Raw genomic sequence first — 23979 nt, 5'->3', positions numbered from 1 at the left:
TTTAACACAAACCCTATACTTAACACAGAGGCTCTTCTAATATCTTTCTTTTTCCATAGTTTTGTCTTTTGTGTCACTCTGCCCTGCTGGTTCCTGCCTGCTAGTTCCTGCCAGTTGGTCACCCAGTGCTGTACCAGTGTTGCCTGCCCCGTGAGCCCCTGAAGCCAGGGGCTGGCATCCTGCTGACTGCATAGAGCTGTGGTCTGATCCTGAGCCCATACAACATGTTTTCTTTGTTACCGTCACACCGAGTGGTTTCTGCTGCCTGTTCCCTGCCCATTACTGAATCATGTTGTCATAGGCAAACTTGCTTGACTTTCTGCAGTGTGTGATGAAAAGGGCCTAGAAACTTCATGTTCATATTCACTGGACTTTAGCAGAAATCCTCTCCTTAGGACTCATTTGATATCAACTTTTTACTTCATGTGCTTTTTTGGTAGTTAAGGTATTCACATGTATGAGATGTCTGTTTCTTTAATAAAGAAAGAGATAGTTTAAAATATGTTAACATGTTGTCTTGATGAAAAGCTGAGGGGACAGGACAATGCTGCAAGAGACTGTGAAAGCAGGAACACAGAGTGTATCCCAGCTGTATCACTCAATTAAGAATCAAGTTCCTTCACACCCAGAGCTGAAACATCCAGGGCTGGGGTATCAGCCCTGCATACTCTGAAGTTCATTCGTTTGCTATTGACAAGTGATAACATTTCATGGTTTGTCTGTAGCTAACAACTTCATGCTTGTAAGTGACATTGCAGTGGCTGATTCTGCATAGGAGGGTAGAAAAGATAAATTATCTTCCCAAAGGACTGCCCAGCTGTAGTGGAAGGAGGCAGCCAACCGTATGTGGGTGCAATTGTGCAAGAAGGAAACTGCAGGCAATTTACTGTAACCTTTAATGTTAAAGTATTGCAGAATTTTAAAGAATGAAATATAAAGCCACAGTACTTCACCACTGTAGGAAAGATTTCTCAAAGAAAGGAATGAGATATTACCTGAGATGAAAATGTAAATTAATATGATGTATTCCAGTGTGATTTGTGTGGCAGTAGTCATATCCTTAACAATTGCAGACATTCTCAGATGACTCTGAACAAAAATGGCACTGACCAATCTAATTTGGTGCCCAAACTGAATAAAATGCAAATATAGAAAACTAGAAAGAAGAAGTGAAAAGCAGTAGGAAAGGAAAAAATTCCATTGGTTATTAAACTGCTACAAAAAAGAGATCACATTTAGCATTGAATTTTATCTGGGCAATTTCCTTCTTCTTTACCTTTGCCATATGCAAAGAAATGTTGCATCTGGTTCTTCCATTCTCCATTTCCCCTTACTTATAACAAATACCAAGAAATAACTTTCCTAGCTGTTCTATCTTATCAAAATTCTTTACCCTTTTTTTTTAACTGACCCAAAATGCTTATCCTGGAAGACCCCATAAAGCACTTTAATGTCTTATATTCTATTCCCATATATCAGCTGACAGTATCCATTTCATAGCCCAAACAACAGAGATATCTGAAATTTTATTTAGTCTAGCAAACATTCCCTTAAGCAAGGGAAAGTAAAAATGTTGTAGAAAGCCAATTCCAGCAATAACTTCCCAGTAACACTTCCTACCACTAGATACTTTCCTGCCTTCTGAAATTTAAGCGAGAGAGAGTGTATCCTTTTAATTTTAGAAGAGTTGATCATTTAGGGCAACGACAAACTGACCAAGACACTTACACATCATCTGTTAACTGGGCAAATAGTGTAGGCAGCAGGTCTTCCAATTTAAAAGATCAAGAAATATTTTGCTCGTCAAGTTAAGAGTTAAGGTATTTTTGTCATCTCTTTTAGATGGTGGAGAGTGGACTTTGCACAGTCTAGTTAGCAATTCTTTTGGGATATTGTTGAATGTGTGTCTTTCATAAGTTAATTTTTTAAATTAACAAATTAAGCACTTGATAACAAACTCCAAAAGTGTACCTGAACCCTAAGTCCATCCTTCTGATATGCACTTTTTTCCAAATTTCGTGCCAACACATCCCACATGGTAAGACCTGCCTCTTGCTGACATTGGGTACTCAGTTCCTGCTGTAGAGTAATGTGCTTTGCACTATGCCCAGTCATCTTAGGGGATTCTCTGAAGACTTCTGTCACTCTGGGTCTGCATGGAAAGTTTTCTTTGCTTGGAAACAGGGGTTTTGGAGGAGGATAAGGCAGACTGGAGTCTCTGCTTGAGAGCAGATTTGGGTTGTACCCATCATATATCTCCAGACTTCTGAGACAGGAAGCATCCTGGGTCTTAAAATAGATGGAGCCAACATCTATTATGCTCTGCTACCACATTTAACTGTATCCAAATGAATTTTGCACTTAACCTGGTATCAATTAAATAGTGAAATGTTTGTGCCTCATTTTGTTGAGCTGGGTGCTTCTGATGGCTGGTTTTAGAAAGAATCCAGCACCACAGACCATGAATTGGCATGGCACCAGTAGATTTAAAATTTTTTTTCTTAGAATTAAGCTACAAAGACTACATTTTTCTTCTTACACCGTGGAAGTATTTCTGTGTGTGGTTGCAATGATGCAAGCTCTACATCTGTTCAGGGTTTTAAATAGTTTGAGAAAATAGCAGTTGTTTTCTTCAAGAGGAGAAATTGGTAGATTTTTAGTTTAAAATTGGAGGAGTAACGTGTGTTTGATGTGATCATTAAAAAGCTTTTTATACTTAAAAATTAAAAATCATGTTTTACATGTTGCCTGGGTAATTTTAGGCTGCTGTGGTTTTTAGCTCATTGTCTTGCTTTTGCATGCAGAAATAACTTGGGGGTGGGGATTGGGGGATGAGGAGGGGCCAGTGGTATCAGAGATAATTTCTTCTGCAGTTTTCATCATTCTGTACAGTGTTGTTTTACACTTAACTCACTTAAACTGACAGTTTTAGATCCCTTTGCATTTTTATATGTTCCTTCTAAATAGCTGTGGGGCAAGAAATTACTTTATGTTTGAAAATTGATATCCCTGATGGTGCTTTAGGAAAAAGATTCTCAGATATTCTTGTAGAAATGAATTTTTCATTACTCACTGTAATGTAACAACTTTGCAAACCAAGAAATTGAGATTTTGAGAACTGGGATACCTTTGCTAGACTATTCTTTAAAAATATTTTATAAAAATACTTTATTTGTATTTGTCTAGAAGATGCAACAAAAAGATTTTCAGGGTTCTTCCTTCTCTTTGTGGTGTGCATGTCCTATAATGCAGTTTACAGCATTAAGCTCATCATAATGGTCTCTCTTTTGAGCAATTCCTCTGATATTTGGCTGTTTAGATATTGGTATGGGGGAAGATATTTCATATTTTGTCCACCACTTTTCCAGTACTAATATTTAATCATTTTAGAAATGTTACATGTTCAGTGTGCAGGATAGCTATCTAGAGGTCATGAACCAATAGACTAAATGGTGAACATGGACTTGCCTGTCCTCCTAGTTCGTGCCACAGGCATTAGAGGCTTCCTGTCCTTCTGTCTCCCCAGTAGCCCTTTGCATGGGAGAGAGAAATTTTAGTCTGCTCTAAGGCTATGAGTGCAGCTCCTTTCTCCAAGCCAGCTCCTTTCCTTTTGAATGTGCTTAAGAAAAATTCTTGGACACTTTTTGCAATCATTTTTTCATACTATCCTTCAGCTAAACTGCATTCCTCTCATGACCAGCAACATCATCAGTTTAGCCCTTTTTGTCCTCCCCTTCTTAGTGTGCATCCTCTGGATCCCCTGTGGAAATGCTGCCCTGGAAGAGCTGCTCCCCGTTCTCTTCCCCCTTAACCTCATGCTCATTCAAGCTGCAGTGACCCAATGTACTACCTGCCTCTTCATCTCTCCAGATCTTCCTGGCTCTTTGGTAGACTACAAAACACCTTCAAGTGCTACTCTACTGGGATAGTCCTGAATCTCTTCTGCTTGGAACACAGACTATCTGTCCATATAAAGCACACTTTAAGGTCGCATCTTACAAGGTGGCTTGCAGCAACGGCCTTCTCACAGCTTGACCACTGCTTAAGAGATGTATTGCAAAATAAACTGGGTGAACTTAAACTGCTTCATTAAATGGAAGCAAACCCTTAAGTGGCATAAAACAGCATAAATTCTTGGTCTAGAAGTGAAAAGTTCTTGTTGCACAAACTGGGAGAGGTGCACACATTAAACAATAGTATTTAAATCTGGTACTCCTCTTCTAGTATTTCATCCAGACCACCAATGAAATGGGTGTAAAAGTACTCTGCAGAATGGATGGTCTTAAATCCCTTTACCTGACTGAATCAGTTAAAGTTAACAGAATGAACATTTGAGACAAACTTTTTAGTTTATTGGAAAACTATGAGACAAGGCAGAAGCAGTAAAATCAGTCTGTGCATTTATGAGGAGAGTACTAATCTATTTAAAATAATACATAAAGCTCATCTAAGAATTGAAAAGAGGAAAAGCGAGGACATAATACTAATATTTGAAGTTATGACCAGTTATGAAAGGAATTATTTAGTGTAAGACCTGACAATAAAAATAGAGGTTAAAAGATGAGATTCATAAATAGCTTCAGTAAAAGGAAACCATCTTTATAATGGAACATACTTATTTGTGTAACAGCTTTGGGTAGGAAAAATAGGTGATAGACCCTCTTTCATTTGGGTTTTTTAAAGCTGGATGGGACAAAATACAGAAAATACACTCTCCAGATCAATATGTGGTTTATATCTTTAACTTTTCCTGTTGTGTATTATCCCTTCCTTAAAGAAGCAAGAAACCATCCTAACTGCAACTTTCATGTCTAGGAGGCAGAGGAGTTGTTTTGTGATCTAGGTTCTCACCATTTGGTGTCTGCCAGTGGCAGAACCCACATATCACCCTACTCTTTATTTCTGTTTATGCTGGAGAAAACCTACATATGGAGACAATTGTAAACAATCATTCTCCTAAGAGAATGAGCAGCTGACTGAGCTATATGTAGTACCATTACAACCCTCCCTTAAGGCTTTTAATTGCATATCATGCAAAGAATGAACATTTACTACCATTTTCAAATTAAATTCAAATTCACGTGCTGCAGCAATATTCATTCAATAATGTGAATATCTATCCATTCAATATATAGTGAATATATATTCATTCAATAAGGAATAAACCCCACCCTGTTCTATGCTGATGTATGAAAAGATGAAGTTGTTTCTATGTAATGACTAAGCTCTTGAACAAACTCTTTTTTTCCCCCATATTCTACCTGATAGTTTTTATTTATCATGATTTTGATGTAGTGCCAAGTCGTAATACATTCCATTGGAAATATTACCTCTCTATTTCCAGACTGAAGAGTTTCATGATCCTTCAGAAAGGCTCTGTCACATAGACAGATATTTTGTAGGATCTATTTAGTTCTCAATTTGTGGATATTAATAAAGCATGACACAATCAAACCATAAAATGCACTCAATGATTTCATTAGAATGTGTTGGTTCTGTAAAGTTTAACCCTTAACAGATAATCTTCCAGATTTTCTGTCCTTCTCTTGTGGGAGTAGGATCTGTGCCTAGTGTTAGAAGTTTGACCTTAATAATTAGTTAAAAAGCTCACAGTGTTCTGATTCACCCAAAGCTATACAAGTCTTTTCAGGTGACCAGGGATGAAATCTTTGCTTCAGTGACTCACAGGCTGGCAATTCAGGCTTAGAGTTATGCATGTATTCTATTGCCCAAACCAGTGGTTCAAAACCAATGAGGCTTCAGTACAATGGTAAATTACTTGTTTTGTTGCCAAGTTGTTGCCAGCTTATACTTTGACATCATTTTTTGTCTGTATTGTTGTACTCTAGTGTTGTCCAATTAAAACAAAAGAAGAAAAAAAAAAGAGAGACTATTCCTTGTGCTGACACAGATCTCAATCTCTATTGCTTGTCTATAGCTTTTTTTAAAACAAAACAAAACAAAACAAAACAAAACAAAACAAAACAAAACAAAACAAAACAAAACAAAACAAAAACCAGGCAAATGAATGAACAGTTGCAAAGAAACATGAATACATTTCATCACAGCAACTGCCCAAGTTCCCTGGTCTATTCACGCACAGTTGAACACAGTGTTCAGGGATTTATTTCCCACATCAGTATAGTGGTGGAGGAGGAGGAGGCACACAGCTTCTGTGACAAAGGGGGTAAAAGAGGACCCTGGCATGGGAAACAGAACATTTGGGCTGGGTGGTAAGAAGTTATACTCATGCTGCAGTGATGGGGTGAAATTATGACGAGGGGGAAGCAGGTTGGGAGAAAAATGTGATGGTGTAACATCACTAGTAGTGAGAAGGAGAGGTGGGGAGATGGGAGGCTTGAGGTCTGAGGGACAGCAGGAAAAGAGCAGAGAGTCTGGGGAGTTGAGCACAGGGGTTTCAGCAGGGCTGCATTCAGGAGCTGAATTTGGGACATAGTAAGGGCTTTAACTCGTATATCTGGTAGGCTCAGCTGCATCTCTGGATTCCCACTTGCCAGGGGTTCACAGGGTCCTAGGCTAACTCAGGTTGGAAGGGGCCTCAAAAAGTTCCCTAACCCAACCCCCTGCTCACAGCAGGGTCAGCTTGGAGGCCACCAGGCAGAGAGGAGATGGTGTGGGGGATGTGCTGTCCATCTGACATATTGTCTTAAACTGCCTTTTCTGGAGGGGTTAACGTCTTAAGCAGCTAAATGCACCCAAGGTTGTGAGCTCGCGCACAGTGGAGTTGAGGAAGACTGGTAGGGCGGCTATGAGGGCTGTGCATTTCTTACTGGGCTCCTGGGGTGAACCTTAATGCCTGACAATCATCTTGCCAGCCAGGGAAAGCTGCAAAACCAACAGAAGGCACAATGAGCAAATGCGAGCCTATGTTCCTGAGGCTCTCAGGCTCCACTCATATCCCTCCTTCTCTGGCCCATCCTTTCTTCCATCAAGATGATCTGCCCTTGTTTTCTTTGATTTAACCTGTTTTAAACTCACCCCACAAATTGAAGAACATAAAAAGCTATTTAAAAGTAAAATTTATGGAGATTAAACCCCCCAGAAAAACAAAACAAAACAAAAATTCAGATATTGTGCTAATGTGTAATAAATAACAAAGTGCTCTCTTGACTGTGCTACTGTAACTTGCTTAAAATTCAGCCCTTAATGTAATAGCTGGAGTTTGCCAGGCTTCTGATCATTCATATGTTTCCTCTGATATCTCCTCAGGTCTGTGTAGCTGTTCTCTGCTGCTTCATTTAGATGTACTCCATTTGCTTTTCTTCTTCCCTTGAATGCATATGAAGTGTTGGTGGCTTATCTACAGGGACAGGTGTCTTTAGTGTTCAGAGTCTCTCCTGGCTCTCACTCTCCCCATTTTGATATTGCACTTCCCCCCCCCACTTCAGTTTTTCCTCCAATCCCAAATGGCCTCATATATTTTCTTAAAACCTCTCCTATTTTTAGATTCATCTACATATTAAACATCATAAAGAGCATTAAATACACATACATTTTGTTAAGCTTATGATCTCTTGTGCATTACCAGCTATCTCTGGCAAAAGAGCTTGCTGCATTTGAATGCCCTATTAAAGTGGGTGACAGGCAGAGTGATAAGTTTCATTATCTGGCTGTGTTCCAGTGTCTCCCTGTGTCCACTGCCAGCCTCAGAGACTGTGGTCCCCCCAAGCTGCCATTTTTCATCTCTAGAGAAGTGGGCAGTAGAACTTGGGGCATAACTCATCTCACTGCAAACTGGATGCCAACACTAGAATTGAACCCTAGGCTGCATTTACTAGATCTCTGTTGAATGCAGAGAGCCCATACAAGGGGCTACTCAAAATATTTTTTTTAAATTTTAAAAATATCACTGAGGTATCAGTACATTAAGCAACATGTCCTTGCTGTGACAGCGACTGCTGAAGTGGGTGGGCTGAAGTGGGGTTTAGGAGAGCTTTGACAGAAGGGAAACAGAGCAGTGATTATTCCTACATTATCTTGGGTTGATGCTGCTTCTTTCCTGGTTTTTGTCCTCTCTCTTTTCTAAGCCCAGATAGCTCTGCTGTTACCAATGTTGCCTAGATACAAGTGTCTTTTCCCCAGCAAAGCTGTCACAGAAACATTGAATAAAAAAAACTGTGTCAGGCAGCTTATTTTCAGTGTGGCATTTTCAGTTGCAGATTCTTTTATTCTACTTACCCGTTTGCATAGATCTCCATCACTCTTGATACAGTTTAAATTCCTGACTCCTACTATATCTGATTTTCTTTTGACTGGATAACAAAGACATGATGCTGAACTTCAGTTCTCTGTTCACCTCTTGGCGTAAACCTCTCTCAGGTTATCTATAGTACATCTACTAGCTAACCATAAATTACATTTTCAATCAGAATAGAGATAACAAGGCAAAGATGGTTGCAAAAAGGTTGAACGTTATTTCAGGAATACACCGAGAATTTCACACTGTAGGCAGGGACAGAGCTCTTGTAACTGTATCCTGTGATTTAGGTTCAATGTGTCCCTTCACTATCCCTCCCAGGAAAAGTCCGTCTTTGAGGTTTCTAAGCTAATCTAACATTACTGATGCACCTCTCCCAAAGGCCTTTCTTCACGTCTTTTATATAGGAGTTATTCAGCCTCTTTGGCTTCTCCTTAGAGGTAGATGTTCTCACGTTGTGCATCGGAATAGAGCCATCTCTCACAGGTGGCCAACACTCATCCATCTTAAGTCTGAACTCCTTCTTCCCTCGCTAGCACGTCTCCACCCTGAGCTGCCCCCCAGAAAGCCTGGCCTCATCACTCCTGCTGCTCACCCACCCACTGCCACCCAGCCCAAAAAGCCAGACCTGGGGACATCCCAAACAAAGGAAGGGGCTGCCAAGGGAACGGGAGGTCATCTCTAGGGCTCACTTCTGTTTGTCTCCTTCCTCATTACAAGTCCCTCTGGAAGCCAGTCGGCAGTGGTCCTGTAGGGTACGTCTTCCACCTGCTTGTTTAGAGACACCATGACCACTCTCTCAGTTCATACTAAATACTATGCTTTTGCAGTGGCTTTCTGCCTCTCAGTTGTACTGCTGTGGCTTTACTCATATGCCCCTAAATACTGAAGCCTAGAGAAGCAGACTTTTATTCATTTATGAGGCAGTTTGCCTTCAGCAAGTCCATGTAGTGAGCTGGCAGCAAAATTAGGAATGAAACAGGAAGGCTGATCAATGCCCAGCTATCCCAAGACTTCCACAAACGACTGGATCAGAGCAGTTTAAGCATTGTCTGCATGGGAGATGGGAAGGGTATTGCATCTCTTCAACCAAGTAAGAGCCTGATGGATACATTTAAAATCTTAAAAAAAACCTGAGGGCTGGTTGATTGCTGGAATAGCTGGTTATGTCATGGTATGGCGCAACAACAATAGCCACGAGATATATTTAAACTTGGCTCCAGGCAACATTTTGATATAGCACTTGATATTCTAACATACATTAAAAATGACTTTGTGTTTCTGTTCTAGGTAGTGCATTTATTTCTGTCTTATTCCTAAAGAAGAACATGAGGGCTGCTGATATATTGGGTGAGTGTTTGCTGATATGGACATGTGGTGCCATATGCTTAGCAAGCTGTAACTCTCACACAGCCCCCCCACCTTCACACTCCCACTTCCCCAGAAAAGTGTTTCAAGGCAGGTACTTTAAAAACCAGGAAGAAGTGACAAAAAGAGAGAAGCCTCAATGCATGTGGAAAAGACTGCATTCCCAAATCCTCTGCTCTTGTAACCATAACTCATTCCTTAGGTGTCCTTATTGCTCAAATTTATTTTTATTGGGTAGTTTTGCCTCTGAGGTTGCATGTAGTACTATCTTTATGAGTACAACACAATTTTAATAAAAAACAATGATGTTATTGAGTTATTAATTCAAATATAAGAATTTTTTTTCCTTACTACATAGGTATTGCACAAAAATTCAAGCTCGGTTAAAAGTGACAACCCTCATCACTTCAAAGAACAAGTAATCATGTTGTCAAGTGTTTCACTGAGGAACATGGTCTTCCCTGTAAAAGCATGTCAACTGCTTGTCTGTGTCCAAGATTGTTTTGCATATCAAAACTGCCCAGCCTGAACGCAATAACAGAGAAAGGCAAGAACATTTCAGGGCTTGGGCTTCACACCAAGCCATCTCAGCTGGAAGAGTGCACCTGATGTTATACAGGACACCTGGTTATTTCTGTGGGGTTCCTAGAATCTAGGCTTGATTGTCCATACTATAATGAGGACATCCCAGCTGTTCTCATGAACGTTTTGGAGAGATCTGTTCAGTATTGTTCCAGGAATACAATATAATATTTATTTAGGTTTGGGAGCCAAGTTTGCCAGCTCAGCTGCTACATTCAAAATCCTCTCTCCCTTGACTGATCATGTTTCCCTTATGGCCTTATACATTGTGTGTTGCTTTAACTAGTGTTCAGCACTGATTTATTTTATTTCTGTGAGTTCGACTTTGCAAGAAGGATTTAACAATGTTGCTGCATTCCATAGGAATGAGCTGTATGATGGGAAATATGGTGATGTTTTTGCAAGCACATAAATATAGAACAGTTGTGCTTTTCCAGAGGAACTGTGTGCGATAGCAGTGCCAGCAAAGCCCTCCGGATGTGCTTTGGTTTGTATTCCTGAGCCTTGTATTCCACACCGATTTACAGTTTTGCCAAGAATTTTAAAGATTACTTGAAAAAAAAATTGATTAGCTAGTATCTTCCTTAATCCAATACAGTTTATGAGCTCAGGTTCGTCTCACTTCTATCTTGATACCTTGATGAACATCTGTGTTTGTCAGCTGGCTGTCCACAAAGCAGAACTGCCAGATTTTTATTAAAAGCACAACAATGCAAGTTCAACCTTGAAAAGGGGCCCTGCCAACCTAATGGCTGAACAGTCTTTTGCAAATCAACCTTTCATAAAATGGTTCATAGGTCTGCAAATACAACAGGGAGCGGCCAAAACATTAGCTTTGTGACAGCTTCACATAAGTATTGTACTGGCACTTACATGTCGCGTTGAATGTTTGCAGGGCAGGTCCATAGCTGGTGCAGATCTCTGTGGCTGCACTGACTTTGGGAGAGTTAGGTTTATTTACACTGGTTAAAGATCTAGATGTTTGCCTCAGTAAGCAACTTGTCCTTTCAGCTTAGGGTAAATTTACGTGACCTGCTTTGTGCCTGTGAGAAATACAAAGGATCAGTTCTCCTTTGTCATGCACTTGGTATTAATTGAGAATATTTGAAAATGCATTGCTGAGTTGAAACCCTAGTTCATGAGGCTTTACTGACAGTGTTTTTCATATTTCCAAAATCCTTTGAGTCTTAAATAAAAATTACACTAGATAAGACCACAAATACAAGGCAAACCAATTACTTAAGCCCTGGTCTGATTAAATGGACTTAAATTCTCTTCTAGAAACTATTTCCAAATCAGCTGGAGAGCAAGGATGACCATGATTACCAAATATTTTATTATAAAAATAATGTGTCCTTTTCTTTAAAGGAGGAGCGCTGACAGTAACAGGGACATACTTGTTGGTGACATTTGCTCCAAATGTACCCCAAGAGCTCACAGCAAGAGGAGTACAGAACTACTTAGTGAGATGGCCCTTTTTGTTATATTCAGTGAGTATCTGGTTCATACTACTCGCTAAATCTGAAAAAAAAAAATATTGTTTTTTTTGCATTATTATGAAGTAGTCACAGGAAAACCACTTCTGAAGATAAATTTTGTGATTTTCATAGGAGAGAAAGCAAGTCTCTGGGTCATCACCCCAGGCCCCATGCTGAAAATACGCTGAATCAAAAGATATCTTTCGAGCTGCATGTCAGAGGAAAGTCACAGTTGTGCAGGATTAATAAGGATGGAAAGATTTTGGGGCTTGGTGGACTTGAAGAAAAACCTAAATATTGGCACTGCCCATATTTCCTGTATATGCGTTCATGCCACGCTGCTCGCCTCCATGTCTAAGATGTATTGCTTTTCTGGAATGTGATGAACTTGTGCTTTTAAAAAATCAGACTATGTATGTTCTTAGTCCTGTTTTTTTTATTTCATATTGCTCTGTGTTTGTCCCCGTGTTGTTAAGCCTGGCTGAAAGGAGCTTGTTGTGGATTTAAGATGTGGAGAGGCAGCCTGCTCCACTGCCACTCAGGTTAATCTGAACCTGAGTTCGAATTCAAACACAAAAATACCATTTTGATTAAAGTATCTGTATAAAAACTTTAAATACCATACATCTTCTTTGATGTATTTAATTAGCATCAGGAAGAAGACGAGAGTGAGTAGGAGGAATTTCTCTCTCTCTTTTCCTCTGGAATGCTGAAAATTTGTTCCTCCAGCTGAATATAAAAGATGCAATATAGCAGTTTCAGAAGCACTTACTTTTTTTCCCAGTAAAGTGACTCACTTGGGTTAGATTATTAGTGTCCAGGCTTTTCTCAGTAGGAAGCTCAATTAGAAAGCCACTGAGTAGACAGTTTAACTATATTAATCTTTTAGCCAACCTGCAGACTTCACATACAGTTAAGTCTCTCTATGAGACTACTAATTAAGCAGAAAGCACGTGCTGGCACAAAAAAATGTTTGAACCTCTTGCTCAAGTTTCTGTACATTTTAAAAGCTCCTTAAAGATAGTGATACAGCTTAGTGAAAGAAATTAATGATCATGCTGCATAAATCGTAGCATGCACTTTCCATCAGGCAGTAGAGAGGTTTTTGGAGGCAACACCCAAGAGTTTTGGGGTACTTAGTAAGGGTAGCTTCAGCCTCAGAAAAAGCTTCAGCAAATCCATGTAATCAGCAGAAGGAGAAGGACTTCTTTAGGACAGGGTTCAAAACAGGGGTCTCAGTGCTGACTGGAGGACCCTCTCTTTCCTACTGAATATTGTCATACAATGTCCCACCTACAAATACTAAAACAGCCTGACATTTTTGGCACTTACTTCAAATTGCTGACAGTTGCGTAGAGGTGGTGGAGGGAGAAAATTCTCCATCCATGCCCCATGACACCAGAAATCTCTGTGCCATGTACTGTTCTCATTTTCTTAAAGCCATCAGGTTGCTGGAAAAGGGCTTTTTCCCATCTTAGGATTTTTTAGAATTTGCTTCAGGAAAAGTTAGTATGAAGTCAAATGTGTGGGAAGAACGTGCTATATTCTTCTTAAGAGACATTACGAGGAGATATTAGGTAACCCCTTGACTCTGTTTCCCCACTTCTCCCAGCCAGCCTCCAATTCTACATATACAGTATGATTGCAGGAAAGGATGGAGGAATTACACAGCAAATCTTATTGACTCAGCAGGATACCAATATTTATTTATTCCCTCTGCTCCTTGGATTAATCTGTTTTAACAGACTCTGTCCAAAGAAGAGGAAGAGGTGAAAGACTCCACAGGAGACTGTGAGATACCAACCGTATTATCCTGGTGTGCTGCTGGAAGTTCAAGCAAACCCTGCTGTAAACATTCCCTTTGTGCAGGGACCTAGCTCTTCATCATTGTAAAATGCCTGGCACAGGTTGGCTGCTGAGTTATAAAAAGACCACGGCAGAAGTTGCAGAGTTTTCAGTATAAATATATAGTAAGGAGACAGTACAGCATACTCTTTCTAAAAGTAGCCCCGAAGTGTGGTCTGCTGAGAAGTACAAAGCCCCAGTGGTACAAAATGTTCTGTGTAGGTGACAAACTATTCCCATGTGGTACTCCACTGGCATCAGAGGAGCTTTGCAGAAATAGCCTCTTGTTCCCACATGAGAAAACTCTGAGTCACCTTCTGAGACTTTAGAGTAGCATAATCATGCCTGAGAAAGAATGACTGTCCTAGCTTGTTTTATTTTTCTCGTCTGCTTTTGTGCACTTTGAGTCACTACAGAAGATATCAATTATAGACAAAGTTCTTAGGTTTTCCTAAACACAAGCAGAGTGAATATTGGGTTGTTAATACTTAATCTCTGTAAAATCAGATTCAAAGCATTTCTGCTTTTCCTTCAAAGTGCTTGGAAGACCCTCCTGGTGCATTGCTCCCTATGTTGCTCTCTATCCCAGAAAAACAGTTGAAGCAGATAATGTTGTATTTCATTCTGGTGCCTTCTTTGCATACTTAGAAACATGGAAAGCATCATGATCATAAAATAATGTTCATGAGACATGGGCTTGAGGAGACTTCAGCAAAGATTAGTTATAATGGCAAAAATTATTGTCAGCAGGTCGAGTTCCTTCAATTCCTCTAAACAGAGTATGTAAAGCTGCTATAATATAGAGGCACTTCCGATTCCTGGCCTTTGCATTTAGCACTACCACAGGTAACAACTATGAGAGCAAGCACTTTTTTGGCCAATTCTGAGGAGATAAGCATAGGCAAGAGCCTGGGTGCCCCAGGAGGATCCCTGTCTGCCTTAAGTCCTGTTAGGAGCCATGCACTCTGCTTGCAGCATGACTCAATGTGATGGCCTCTCCCTCGTCTTGTGCTTAAAGGTGACCTGTTGGTGGGTCACCCAGCAGCAGAGAAGCATGGAAGAATAGTTTGGCTGCTGGGCAGCACAAGGTGAGATCTAATTGTTTGAATTTCATGCTTAGTGTGCAAGACTTGTCAGAGCTGAGTAAACTTAAGTAACAGCCCTGAAAAGCAAACATCAGCTTTCTCCCCAGGTTCAAGAATAGCACTTCCATCTCTGGCCCTACACTACTGCTGCTCATGGGGCTTCCCCAGGAGGCAGAAGGAGTCAAGCACACAGACCTGCATGCCCCTTCCACAGCTTTCACTGGGGACTCTTCTATATGTTTTTGATGGTTTTGTTTGGCTGTTTGCTTTCAGGGGTGAGTCTTCTTTTAAACTTTTAAGCAGGAGATCACAGTGGAACTTTATGGTAACTTTAGCAAGAGGAGAGCTGATGGTAGGATGAGGACCAATAGAGGCCTGATGGACAGAACTAGCGGTGATGACCTGGTTCTGCCAAGGCTGGTGGTGCTCGACACTACCTGCCACTCTGGGGATCAGAGTGAGGTAAAAGAGGGAGCGAAATGCCAGAGTTGGCGTGATGAAGCAGTTTGATCCAATGACTGTCCTTGGTCTTGGTTTTGGATGATTGTTCTTGTAGTTTGACATCTAACTGACATGACAGATGATGGTGCTTCCCTCTATTGGCATTGTAATTAAAGTTGCTTATATAGGGGATATAAAAAAGGGGGTATATTAAAGTTGTTTTATATAGGGGATATAAAATGAAACAACAGCATTAACTGAGGTGTAACTGGCTGCCTATGGTAGGGCCCTCTCGTGGGTTTCTGCACACTCTGTGGCAGCTAGTCCAAGGGTCTGGGAGAGGTGATGGATACTTGGGTTTACACTGGTGGGGAAGGAGCTCTCAGTGCTGTGCCATCTGGTGCCATGGTCCCATCCCAGTCACACCATCCTATATGCCAGTGCCAACCAGTTGCATCATGGGACATCTCGAGATCTTCTTTCTTAGCCTGGGTACCTTTCCATGTAGGGACTGTAGATTTAGCACAGCTTTCTTCTATTTTGTTATCAATTGTTCACTGTCAAAATATCTGCTCTTTGGAGGCTGTTGTAGCTGCAGCCTGAGAAAGTAATATTCCCCTCTGGCCCTAAATTGTATTTGCCACTGAAACGAAGAGCAAAGTGGATACCTTTCCTTCTTCTGTCAAGTTCTTTCAAAACCCTGCCCCTGTTACATAGGAAGGCCAAGATGAACACACATGTTTGCATATCTTGACACAATCTTCTGCCTTGGTTCTTAATTTAGACCTATCCAGTGTGTTACATTGTTGAACAGAGGGGAGGCTGTCCAAGTTATTTACCAAAGCAAAAGCCTCTTTTCTACCAGCCAGCGGCCCAGCTTTCACCTCTGGGTGCAAGCCTGGTGGGGACACATGTTGCTCTTGAAGGACATGAGACCAGCACTTCATAAGAGAATGCAAAGACAAGGATTAAACAAGGATTAGTCCAGGAATGGTTTTTTAAAACCAACAGCAAAATGCTTTATTAAGTGCCACACATTTTACCAAAAAAAAAAAACAACCAGAAAACAAAAGCAAACAACCCAAACTTTTCTTTTTTATTTCTTTTTTTTTTTTTAATCTTGTGATAATGTTTGACATTTTTCAGAAAAAGGTGGTATAAAATTTAGATTTATGTTTTTAATGTTCTGAAATGTAATTGTCTCCTTGTTGTCTTTGGGAGCAAGGGATCAGCATAAAAGTAAATAAAAAATGAATTAAAGCATAATTATGTTCTGCTCATATTTCTGAGCACTATAAAACTGGGGGAGGTGTGACTGTGGTAGAAAATTTTAGGAACTGAATGTAGCTGATGACTGCTTTCCTGCTGCAGTCACTCTCCAAAATGAGAAACTGGCTAAGTTATATTATATAACTGCTGCTAGTAACCGTTCAGTCGCTTCTTTTGAAATTTCATCATCACAACACCCAGGTATTTTTGAGTCTAATGCTGCCTTATAGTGACTGTTGGTTTAGAAGTGGAGTGGCATCACAAAATGTAAAATAGTATGTTGGTGAGAAAACCAAGGAGATAGACATGAGATTTTTTCTATTGCCTGTTGTGTTGGAAAAAATGACAATAACCAGATTCAGTAATTGTGACAATAATTGTCTTATTTCCCCCATTTGATTACTTTGCAACATGCACAAATGAACTTCTCTTTCTTCATGCTATCTCAAGGGCTACCAGGTTTCTGAGCACCTCTCAGCACAGAGGTCCACCATCCCTGTTTTTGCAAATCTTTTGGGCTTCACAGAAGCTTTTTGGCTCTTGCACTTGCTTTTTTCTTTTATGCATGAAGTGGGATTTGGGCAACGTGGGTATGAGGTCGAATACCCATGCTTTTGAGATGGCAAAAGGCAAGAGTTACCAAGGGAATCCACGAAGAGACACATTAACAGCAAGTCAGTAAATTTAACTCTGTCATTTAGCTGTCAGATGTTATTGAAGGAACAAGGTTGGACTATACACAGTGCAGGCAAAGCTCCTTCAGCAGCTGCACATCTCCTGCAGTGTGGTCTGCTAGTGTGTTATTGAGCTTTTCAAGGTAAGCTCCTGATAGGTATGCATGATTTGAGAACCATCACATGAAATACATGTTTTCCTTCTTACAGTGTATGGTAGAAAGTTTGAACAAAAAGACAGTGTTTGGGTGGCTGTCTTTTTTTTTTAAGTAGGACTGGGAAAAGGCCAAAGAGGGTAGCAAAAATAAACTTGCATGTCATGGAGAGTGACAGTAGGAATACCATAGCTAGAAGGAGAAACTGCTGCTCCTCCAGGTAAGTGCTTTGCTCCACAGGAATTATAAATAGAGTTTCTGTAAGAATTATTACCAATAAACATGGGTATCTTTGCTGTCACGTTAAAGAAGTCTTCTCAACTCTACAGTGACAAAATATAGTTAGAAGTGCAAAAAGGAAAACTAAAGAAATAACAAATGCTCCAAGTTTAACTTTTGCTACAATAGGAAAAAAAAGGCAATTTTTTGATAGCTCAGTCAACTGGCAATAAGGTTAGTTTTTAGCAGAAGATGGCTAAGAAAGTAGTTCTTTCAACTGTTAGAGCAGAGAAAATGAATGTGACAACTCAAAGACTTTGAATGAAGCATGTATTACATAGTTTCACAGCTCTAACTTTCTTCTCTTTTATTTTCAGATCTTAGAAATTATACTATTCTGCATTCTCCTCTATTTTTACAAAAGAAAGGCTGCAAAACACATTGTGATTTTATTAATGATGGTCGCACTACTGGGTAAGAACATATTATTCACTTCAATGTTCCTGTCTGTTACTTGATAATTCCTTGTCACTCAGTCTCCCCAGCTAGTTTAGATCAGGGTAATTACAAAGCACTGAGCTAAAGGAGAATCATCGAAACATTTCACATGATTCTTACTGTGGTCTCCTTTTGAAAACAAAAGCTGATTATGAAACAGTTTCTATGCTTATTGCTGGGAATATTTCTTTTTACAGATTTCCTTAAATTAATTTTCTGTGTGCAATGGCATTCTGAAGCTTTTTTAAATAACACCTTAACTTTAGATCCTGAGAAAGTAAACTGAAATGTTGTTTTGGAGAGCAGGCTATCTGTGAAAATCAGTTCTTTAAAACAGACAAGCTTAAGACCTTGTAAGCATTCTGTAAAGAAATGCAGTGATATGCTGTGATTGTATGGGAATTTTTCTTTGAATTCTCTATGTGTGTTTGCATATGCAACATTTAATATTTTACGACCTTTCAAGAAGCATAACAAGAACTGAGCAAGCCACTGAAGTTTACCTTCAGAATAATGGTGCCACTATCAATACCCAGAGAAACAAGGCAGATCATTTTATCAGGTAGCTTTCAAGAAAGTTAAACTTGAATCAGTTTTGAAAAACAGCAGGAGGCTTACTCTAAGGCTCCACTGCTTGCAGGCATATATTAAAAATTCATTGCTGTCCCATGTCTCCTGATGTCTTTGTCTTGTCACTTCTCCGTGAAACTCATGGGAGTTTTCTCATCATTTCTTTGCTTGCAGTGAAAGATGCTTGAATTGTGCCATTGAATTCAATGGTTATAGTTTCACTGAGTTCAGTGGGTGCACATATCAGCCTGCAAAGACTTATAAAGCACATTTCTAATAGAGCTGGTCTAATGTAGTGTTTTGAGAAAACAGAATTTCACTAAAGTTTACAGTTACACAATTTGGTTTTACTTGACTGTGAAAAACCCTCACTGATTTATTAATGGCCTTCCTTCAGATCCCTAAGTTGTTTCTTACCCAGATGACAAGTTCAGACTTTCAGATCAACTTTTTGGGACAGTCTTGCCATTTAAGTTCATAGGGATCTGTAGCTCTGCAGAAGCCTTGAAGGATTTCTGTGACAAAGAAAATGCTTGGGGCAGAGGTGAAAGAGCCTCCCAAAAACCCTGGGTCTATCTAGTCAACTGCTCTGGGTTTGGAGGTGTGAAGTGTGAGTCCAGCCACCCCCACAGCTCCCTGCATGGGGCCTAAGAGCTTCGGCAGAGCTTGCCTGAGCTGCTCTGTGTCTTCTAACGCTGCCATGAGGACCGTGAAGCACTACGCATTCCTGAGCAATAAACAGGTCCAGCCTCCTTGTCATATATCTGGAAGCCTGAAGATCCCCAGATGGGCTTCTACACTTGACTGCTGCAGTTCTGGGCAGACTCACTGTGATGGCAGCCCCAGTCAAGGTCCACATATGGCTTCAGATGATCTGGGCCATTGGGCTGCATAGCCTGTGTGCTTATTTTGCTGTGGAGCCTACCAACCCTGAGGCCAAACAGAAGCGTGGAGCTGCTGAACAGCAGCAGGGCTGTAAGCCCATGCCCCAGCAGGCACTAACTGCAGTTTGGTGGTCAGGCTGCAATCAACCAAATATACAACTTCAGCTGGTGGCTGCTGAGGGTTTGGTGAGCATACATAGCTTGAGGAAAAATGTGTCATTATTTCTGCTCTATTAAAAAGGACACAAACAAACAAGTCCTGATTCATGGGAACTTTTTAAGTACTGACATTTCCCTCGAGCAGGAAACTAAGAGCTGTGGTTGGCTTTAGCTCCTGCAGCTGTCCTGGTGGCTGGCAGTCCCCACAAAGCTACACAAGCCTTCTGCTTGGTCTCTGGCCTTTTTGCTGAGCAAAGTGATGGGGGTTTCTCCGTGAAACTCATGGGAGTTTTCTCATCATTTCTTTGCTTGCAGTGAAAGATGCTTGATGCTTGGGAATTATCATAATTTTGGGAGAAAATATTTCAGATTAAAGTGGGATTTCTGAGTTTCCTGCCCTAACAGCTGGAAAATGACATCATTTGTCACATTAGCATTGGGGGCTCATTCTATCAGAGATAGGAAAACCATTTCCTAGATTTCAAAACTTATTCCAATACTACTATAACTAAAAAGATCGTTCTGCTTTTCAAAAATCTCAAACCAATGAACCCAAAACCCTCTGATGCTTTCTTTTCTGGTTTGTTAAAATTATAAGGGCTGGAAACTTCCCTGCATCAGAAACAATTTTTCAGCAATCTTTACTGTTAGATGGACAAATCGAACTACTAAATTTTACCCGTATGTGTTCTTTTAAAATAGTAGTTCCCCCCATATCAGGGTGCAAATCTCAGTTTTACTGTAGTCTGCTTGTTGGGGTGAGAGTGTATTTTTGCCTTTTAATCGTACTATTAGCACCACTGCAGGCTAGCGTTTGGCCTCCTCTGCTCAGTTTTACTGCTGTTTGCTGCTACTCCACCTATTTCCATTACAGAGCAAGAGGTGAAGTAGTTGGTGGAAAGTTTGTCATGAAAACACTGCATTTCATGATGGTGAACAGGAGCATCACAAGATCTCTGCAACACTTAAACAGACCCTGAACTTCGGGACTTGCTATAAGAAAAATGCTCACAATTAAAGCCACAGACATGAATTTGTTCTTCTTCCCCCAACTTTTCTCTCAACCCTCGGCCTCAACTTTTTTTCACAGTGGAGCTTCTCCTTGCTAATCTGAATTTTGCAGTTACGGGAGGATGAATCAAACCACTGAAACTCAACACTCCTCAGCTCTGGAAGAAGGTGGAGCTGAATTCCAGCTGGGAATGATGCTCCTGATGATTGTTTACCTTTCTTCAAAGGTCATCTCTGCACCCTGACTCTTCTCATAATTCTTAGTTTCTTTTGATTTTTTTTTTAAATTTTATTTTATTTGCAGTAATCACAGCCTACTTGGGTTAGCTTGGACAAATTAAGATCACACTCCAAAAGGAAACCTGAAATACCTCTTAGCTGAATTATCAGCCCCTTTTACAAAAGATGTCAATTGCAAGACTCCACTGAACTGGTGACATGTATTAAAACCATTGCCTGCTGCCTCAGATTTGTTTGTGGTAATGCAGTGACAGTGACTAAATGGACTGAAAACACACTACTGAAATATTTTATTCTGTGGGCTAAATCCAGTAAATGGTCTTAAGAGCCTGGCCTCTGAAACAACATACAGACCCCCTGTGTTGGGGTTTCTGTCCATAGCTCTGTTCATAACCTGTGGGGAGAGTTAGGTGCGTCAGGCTGTGGTCCCAGAAGTCAGCTTTGGCCAGCCTTGGCCAGCTCCAGTCTCCACAGAGAAATCCTGAGGGTGAGGAGTTATTTTAGCCTGCCAGTGTCACCTGTAGGCAGCTATTCGGAGGTGTCCTGGCTGCTTTGAACAGATAACAAGACCCCTCAGACCTCTCCTGAATAATGCAATGTGGACTCCAGATTAGCAGCTGGAGCTAAGTAGAGTATGCCTGGAAGATATGAAGGCTGCAACTGGTACCATCTGCAACTGGTAGTCCAGTGTTCAGGGCATATGGCAAGCAGTGGGAAATGGATGCAGTTCTTTCCTCACCCTGAGCTCAGCTTCTCTCTCTTTCACAAACACACGAGAGTCCTAACTTGCAAGATAGTATCTGACTCTAACCCCACTTACCCTGTTGAAAGTGGGGAAAATTTGGGTAGATGCAAGGTTGCAGACCTCAGTGCTACAAGAGCTTAAAAGCAAAACACAAAGTGCATGTGGAGCTAGGGCCACTCTGAGTTTAGACAGTAGCTTAGTGAGCATTTAGAAAAGCACACACTTGATTTTAGCCGCCCAAATCCTACCTCAGTGTATTTGCAGATGATCAGACCTATGGCTCAGACATGGCACCTTGTCCTCCCTCTCTGATGCTTTGAGGTCACTGCTGTGAATCCTGCTAATCTCTCTCTTTCCCTTTCAGCATCGCTGACTATCATTGCTGTAAAGGCTGTGGCCAGCATGATAACTCTGTCTGCAAAGGGGATGATGCAGCTAACTTATCCCGTTTTCTATATCATGATTGTTTTAATGGCAACTTCTTGTGCTTTCCAAGTCAAGTAAGTGAGATTCTACTTATCTCGTAACCTTCATACATATTTTATCTGTCAGTTTTATCCAGTACTGATATTGACTCCAAACACAAGTAGCTCTTAAAGGCAACAAATTCCTGGCAGATCCTTGACAGATGCATGAATTGCCTACAGTTGATTGTACTGTTTATTTAGGCTTTATTTCTCAGTTTATATTTATTATAGGTGCTCCCTCTTCTCATAATCACTTTACAGAAGTTCTTCCCAAATTTACTTCTAATGTTGGCATGTTTTGAACTCATTAAATGAAATTTATATTTATGTAAATTGGGCATGCTTACTTTTAGAAACCTTAATTGCTGAATAATCAAATGGCTACATTTACCCTCATTGAGTAGCTCTTTTCCCCAGCTTACATCACTAGCCAGACCAAAGAAAAGAGTTTCTCACAACTTTCTCCCTGGCTTGCTGTGCTTTGCTACCTTGTATGTAGCAAAAGGGACCGTCTGCTTCAAGTGCTAATAACATCATTCAGTAATCTCATCTAGACTGCTCCACTGTGAGTCTGAGTGTTTACTTACATGGTTATTTTCTGGTAGAAGAGTCAACCCAGCTTTCTTGTGGCAGAACATATTATTCCCATGTGGAATCAAGAAGTCCATGAGTTACTATGCAGTGACTCTCCATGGCTGACTCAGGAACTCCCCTGGAACAGATTACAGAGTGATTTACAGCCAGCTTTTCTTCCCTAGGAGAACAGCTCAGGGCTTTTAAAATAGGAAATAAAAGCTCAGTAAATAGGAAGCTGCTCAATTAATATTTCCTTCTTGCCAGTTTTTCTCTCTTTCTTTCTCTTTCTTTCTTTCTTTCTTTCTTTCTTTCTTTCTTTCTTTCTTTCTTTCTTTCTTTCTTTCTTTCTTTCTTTCTTTCTTTCTTTCTTTCTTTCTTTCTTTCTTTCTTTCTTTCTTTCTTTCTTTCTTTCTTTCTTTCTTTCTTTCTTTCTTTCTTTCTTTTGCTGGGTCAAAATTAAAACAGAAGTGAAACGTGCCCATTTAATCCCCTGGGCTCAGTGTCTCTGTCTTCTCTCTTGGACACTTTTTCTAATGGAGACAATGCTGTCAGTCAAAATTTTTCATTCTGTTTCCTCTCTTATTTTATTTTACTGTCATGTGTTAGCTCAGAACAGCCTGTGCTAGAACATCCTCCTGGATTCAATGCTAGGCCTTGGTATCGCTCTTTCAGTCCCTGTGACCAAGTTTGTTGCAAATGGGAGAAAAAAATGAGGTGTTTTCAGTTACTTCAAAATCCGGACTATCCTGTGGATATGTAGGATTTCTTTATTTTTAAAGCACCATGGAGACTGTTCAACAGTTGCTAAAATAACCGCACAATTACTTTAATAGCTAAAACAGATCCAAGCTTGGATTTTTACTGTGCACATATATTGTAGCATTGAAACATTTAAGTGTGGTTCTTTTTATGGGTTTTGAATGCACTCTGCAGCCTCCTGACTTTTCTCTTTCGGTCTGAAATGCACTGTTCACATAACAAACTATCTGCTGGTATATCCCAGAGTTCACACTCATGATTCATCACCCTGTGGGTAAATGTTGATAGCTGTGGTCGCCACACAAATGGGTTAATTGCTTTGCCTCTTTCATCTGCTGATGCAGATTGTGCAGGCTGATCTATGACCAATGTCTCAGGCCTGCAGGTTTCTGTGCAGAGTATGCTCCTGTGGTCCTACATCCTTTTGCTCATAATTCTGGCGAGGGTTTGTGTTGCCTTTCTGAGGAGCACAGCAGAGAGTTTCCAACCCAAAGAACACGGGCTCTGAGCTGCCTTCCTGGACTTTCCCAGCAGGACAGAGTATGTCTGGGGTATGACTGCATGGATAAACATACAAATATGTGTTTTAGACAAGCTGGATTGAGTAGTAGCAGCAATGTGGGCCTCACCAAAATGAAACAGCTCCTATGAGAGCTCATGTGTTCATGTCTGTGCTGGACGTATACCCTTACACAACCAGTTTCACAGAATCACAGAATGGTAGGGGTTGGAAGGG

General features: G+C 40.5%; 1 protein-coding gene across 1 annotated transcript in view; it reads left to right on the top strand.

Annotated features, from left to right (window-relative positions):
• The window catches only part of NIPAL2 (NIPA-like domain containing 2), a 48611-nt gene that overhangs the window by 20404 nt on the left and 4228 nt on the right, over positions 1-23979 (top strand). The window contains exons 4-7 of the mRNA XM_008947243.1: positions 9509-9568; positions 11537-11658; positions 17712-17808; positions 21806-21941. Of these exons, the coding sequence (XP_008945491.1) occupies positions 9509-9568; positions 11537-11658; positions 17712-17808; positions 21806-21941 (415 nt within the window). The remainder of the gene's footprint in view (positions 1-9508; positions 9569-11536; positions 11659-17711; positions 17809-21805; positions 21942-23979) is intronic.

This window comes from Merops nubicus, unplaced genomic scaffold (assembly GCF_000691845.1).
Source record: "Merops nubicus isolate BGI_N331 unplaced genomic scaffold, ASM69184v1 scaffold4429, whole genome shotgun sequence".
Classification (NCBI taxonomy): Eukaryota; Metazoa; Chordata; class Aves; order Coraciiformes; family Meropidae; genus Merops; species Merops nubicus.
The sequence above is the reverse complement of the archived record's forward strand: the minus strand, read 5'-3'. Positions and strand labels throughout refer to the sequence as shown.